At 47.3% G+C, this 4,263-nt stretch overlaps 1 protein-coding gene across 1 annotated transcript in view; it reads right to left on the bottom strand.

Annotated features, from left to right (window-relative positions):
* Positions 1-1,518: 1,518 nt before the first annotated feature.
* Positions 1,519-4,263, bottom strand: part of ubr4 (ubiquitin protein ligase E3 component n-recognin 4) — a 64,131-nt gene continuing 61,386 nt past the window's right edge. Inside the window, exons 98-101 of the mRNA XM_076277282.1 lie at positions 3,711-4,225; positions 2,727-2,817; positions 2,272-2,434; positions 1,519-1,785 (exon numbers count right to left, since the gene is read on the bottom strand). Of these exons, the coding sequence (XP_076133397.1) occupies positions 1,721-1,785; positions 2,272-2,434; positions 2,727-2,817; positions 3,711-4,225 (834 nt within the window). The 3' untranslated portion in view covers positions 1,519-1,720. The remainder of the gene's footprint in view (positions 1,786-2,271; positions 2,435-2,726; positions 2,818-3,710; positions 4,226-4,263) is intronic.

Genomic DNA, 4,263 nt, shown 5'->3' with positions numbered 1-4,263 from the left:
ACCAAGCCACTGTCTCTAAATGTTGCTGGGATCAGATTTCATCCGGTTAAAAACACGCTCCCCCCTGAACGCCGTTGCCCCGCCCTCTCGCTCACGACCGTACCCTTTGGTTTATCCGAAGTCCTGTGTTACTGCGCAGCATCTCGTCATCTGTATGCTTTCCGTGAAATGAACCCCTGTGAACAGTGCGTGGTGGGGATATCCAACTCATAGACAGGGGGTTGTAGCCACATGGTCCACATTATTACAGACATACGTCGATTTCCCCCCATTTTAGTTCGCTCTTTTAAAGCTACTTGGCAGAATACTGAATTCCGTGTAGCCCATGTTATATTGGACAAAAAACACACATTCCACTTTCCAAAGCGCAATTAAGCTTTATTGAAAAATCATCTAAAATGCTGACATTCAGTAAGAATTTAACACTCTAGTTGCTGCACCCCCAATCGATTGCAAATTCATAATACCACTTTAACCAGTTACCATGCCTCCACTCTGTGATATTCTGAAACTGCTCTGTGAAGGGTCCCCTGTAAGATATTTGTCTACAGTTACGACTGAGTGAAAATGCAAAAATGCAATTATACCTCTGCATCAGAATCCAGGGTAGTGAGTAGAGATTCAGAAGGGAAGCCAGCTGAATGGAGAAATGGGAATCACCAGGTTTTGTAAGCAAAAGAAAATGCAGGCCATTTTATAGTTTCATCTTGAGAAGTGAAGTTTAATTGTTGTTGCAAGTTATCTCCTCCTGTTACATGTCAGGATTCACTTCAGTTAACAGAGATGGACCACAGTCCTGGGTTAGCTATGCATTTTAAAACTCGCAGCATTTTTTTAATTAATGAAAGAAAAAAAAAATCTTACACATGCGCATCAACTTGAAAACAAAACAAACGAAAAAAATCAAACAAACACACACACACACGCAGCGCACACACACACACACACACACACAACCAGCATCAGGCCACAGCCCTCCCCACAAAATACAATCAGCTGTAGAACACCACCGCAAAAGCCCAGAAACATAGTGCATAACAGAACAACTGTATTCACAATCCTGTGATATGCCGAGTAGGAAATTAAGTCAATAATCAAACAAAACAAAACAAAAAAAATACAAGGAGGATAATCATAAGAGGGGCAAGGGGAACGAAAAAGTCACTTTTGAACATTGTAATCAAAACCACCCCTCCCCCAAAAAATATACTTCTGAAGAGTTACTGTCATATGTTCACCTTCAACATTTTAATCAGAACAGCACTGGTGACTGTATTAAATGTTACAGAAAAATTTTTTAATAACTGCATTTTGTTTTATTTTGATATCATTTTTTCCTTTTTTGTTTTGTTTTTTTGTTTTAACTCGTCAGACTACACACAGAAGTTTCCTGGTTGGAGAGTTATAGTTGAAAACGCTAATGTTTACCCATAATGGAGATTAGGAACTGTATAGAGTGTGTGTGTGTGTGTGTGTGTGTGTGTGTGTAGATAGATGTTTTTTGGAGGGGGGGGGGGGGGGCAGGGCTCTGATTAAACAGTGTCCCTTGTGGATGTGGTTGGGTGGGGTGGGTTTGGGGGGGGGGGGCATGGGAAGGGTGTCTTTGAGGCGGGGGGGCCATGCGGTGGCCAGCCTTCCATCACCCCTTTCTTCGAAGCCACCCCACTTTGGGGCAGGATGGCAGTCAGTCCAGTGTGGGCGCTTGCTCGGCTGAATGCCATCAGGGCACAGAGTTCAACAGATCCTGCAGGAAGCTGTCGGGGTCAGGGATGTCCGAGAGAAGACCTGCAGAGGGACAAACACACAACAACCATGAGGAGGCGGGCCGACCAAACAGTTAACAGGTAGGTTACCTGTCAATCTCCCACGCAGGAAACAGGTAGGCTACCTGTCAATCTCCCAAACAGGAAACAGGTAGGCTACATCAATCTCCCAAACAGGAAACAGGTAGGCTACATCAATCTCCCACACAGGAAACAGGTAGGCTACATCAATCTCCCACGCAGGAAACAGGTAGGCTACATCAATCTCCCACACAGGAAACAGGTAGGCTACATCAATCTCCCACACAGGAAACAGGTAGGCTACATCAATCTCCCACACAGGAAACAGGTAGGCTACATCAATCTCCCACGCATGCCTTAGACTGCATCAGCATTTCAAGTAGACAACTATCGTAAGTTCAGCAATGCCTTGTTAATTATCTAAAGTTCATAATTTCCCCAGCGTGACTGTTTTCCTCTTTTTGAAAGATGTGCCTCCACTACTGACCTACGACGTCAAGGAACTCTGAGAACGATTCAGCAGGCATGAGCTCGTCCTGGAAGGCTCTGAGCACCCGCTCCGAGGCCTCGTAGATGGGCATGTCATTGTGCCGCACGTACTCCGCCAATGAGAAGGACCAGCCTCCCTCTGTGTTACTGGTGGGCACTTTCTGTTGGGGGGGGGGGGGGGCAGTCAGTTGAGGGCAGTCAGTTGAACACACACACACACACACACACACACACACACACACACACACACACACACACACTCACACACACTCACACACACTCACACACACAATAATGGAAGCACACAAACGTATACAAGTATCCATATGTGGACATCTAAAGAATTTAATCAGCAAAGTGGACATCCTAATTCCCTGATGTGTAGGGAGAGGGCTGCGTTCATACTCTCTTTAGCTGGACTTGCACGTACAGCAGAGGCGCGCGCGCTCTTACCCTGAACATGTCATAGATGAGGTCCACCAGAGCCCAGAAGAGAAGAGGCGAGCGGTAAACTGCATATTCTCTCACAGTTTTGTCTGTGAGCCTTGGGGATCAAAACAAAGACAAGAACAAACCCAAAGTTAGCAAATGAGGAAAAATGAAGGAGAAACTTTTTTTGTTTTGTTTTTTTGTTTTCACCTTCATTGAAGATTTTTCTCATAGCTTCAAATCCTCCGAAAACATTCTTGCATATTCTACCGAAATTCCAAAAGTTGAACGGCATCGCAAACAAGGTCACTTTTTCCGACGGATCTCATGGTGCCAAAGGAGCCCTAATGAACTGAGTGCCTGATAACTACAAGCAGCAGCAGCAGCAGGGCCCTCCCCTCACGGACAGAGCAAACAATCCTAATACAAGCCGACAAGACAAACGAGTCTGCAGGCTTCCCTCATTATGGACCAGGCGCCGGCGCTGTGAAGTTAGAAAGCAAGTACACAAGTGTTTGGGTCAGGCAGACACAAGCAGGCTACTGATTCGTTTAGCCTGTTTGTGGGCCAACCACTGAAGTTCTTCGGGGCTGGGTGGGAGACAACGAGATGCTTTAACAGCAGCTTGTTCACAGGTCACGATCAACACAATTAGCTGGCACAAAGCCCTGAGGGCAACCTGTTCCTCCTGCACATCCTGAAATGGTGACATTTCTTCTCAGGCTAGGATTACTCTTTTGGCTAGATTGTCAAAGTTGGAGATTGTGTCTTGTGAGAGAGACGGTGAAAAAAGCTGGATTGGTGATGTATTTGGGTCACTCGTGAGTTTGTGTTTTAGGTAAAGAGAGAGAGAGAGAGAGAGAGAGAGAGAGAGAGAGAGAGAGAGAGAGAGAGAGAGAGAGAGAGAGAGAGAGAGAGAGAGAGAGAGAGAGAGAGAGAGAAAGCGAGACGGTGGTATGGAGGTTGACCCCTGACCCCTGCGGTACAGCTCCCCCTCCAGACACTCACTTGTTGGCTCCGGTAGGCGAGACCTTGCGGGCGTGCGCGACGAGGAGCAGGCGGCGCAGGAAGTCGAGGCGCGTGGTCCTCCAGCGCTCGGGTGGCATGATGTGCATGGACAGCACCGTGTAGTAGTGCGGGCCGTCCACCTCGTACGAGCTCTCAACCCACTTCTCGCACGGCTGCTCCAGGAAGCTCTGCAGGTTCTTCTCCTCACGCGACGTGGCTCTGGTGCTGTGGGGCATGCATTTACAGAGAGAGAGAGAGAGAGAGAGAGAGAGAGAGAGAGAGAGAGAGAGAGAGAGAGAGAGAGAGAGAGAGAGAGAGAGAGAGAGAGAGAGAGAGAGAGAGAGAGAGAGAGAGACAGACAGAGAGACAGACAGACAGAGTGAGATAGACAAACAGACAGAGAGAGAGAGAGAGAGAGAGAGAGAGAGAGAGAGAGAGAGAGAGAGAGACAGAAACCACAGACAGACAGACAGAGACAAAGTGACAGACAGACAGAGAGAGAGAGAGAGAGAGAGAGAGAGAGAGAGAGAGAGAGAGAGAGAAACCACAGACA

The sequence above is a fragment of the Alosa pseudoharengus genome, unplaced genomic scaffold (assembly GCF_046254945.1).
Source record: "Alosa pseudoharengus isolate Yale_2024_CS ecotype anadromous, Long Island Sound unplaced genomic scaffold, YU_APseudo_1.1 YU_APseudo_1.1_scf_9, whole genome shotgun sequence".
Lineage (NCBI taxonomy): Eukaryota > Metazoa > Chordata > Actinopteri > Clupeiformes > Clupeidae > Alosa > Alosa pseudoharengus.
Note: the sequence above shows the minus strand (reverse complement) of the source record. Positions and strands in the feature narration are given on the sequence as shown.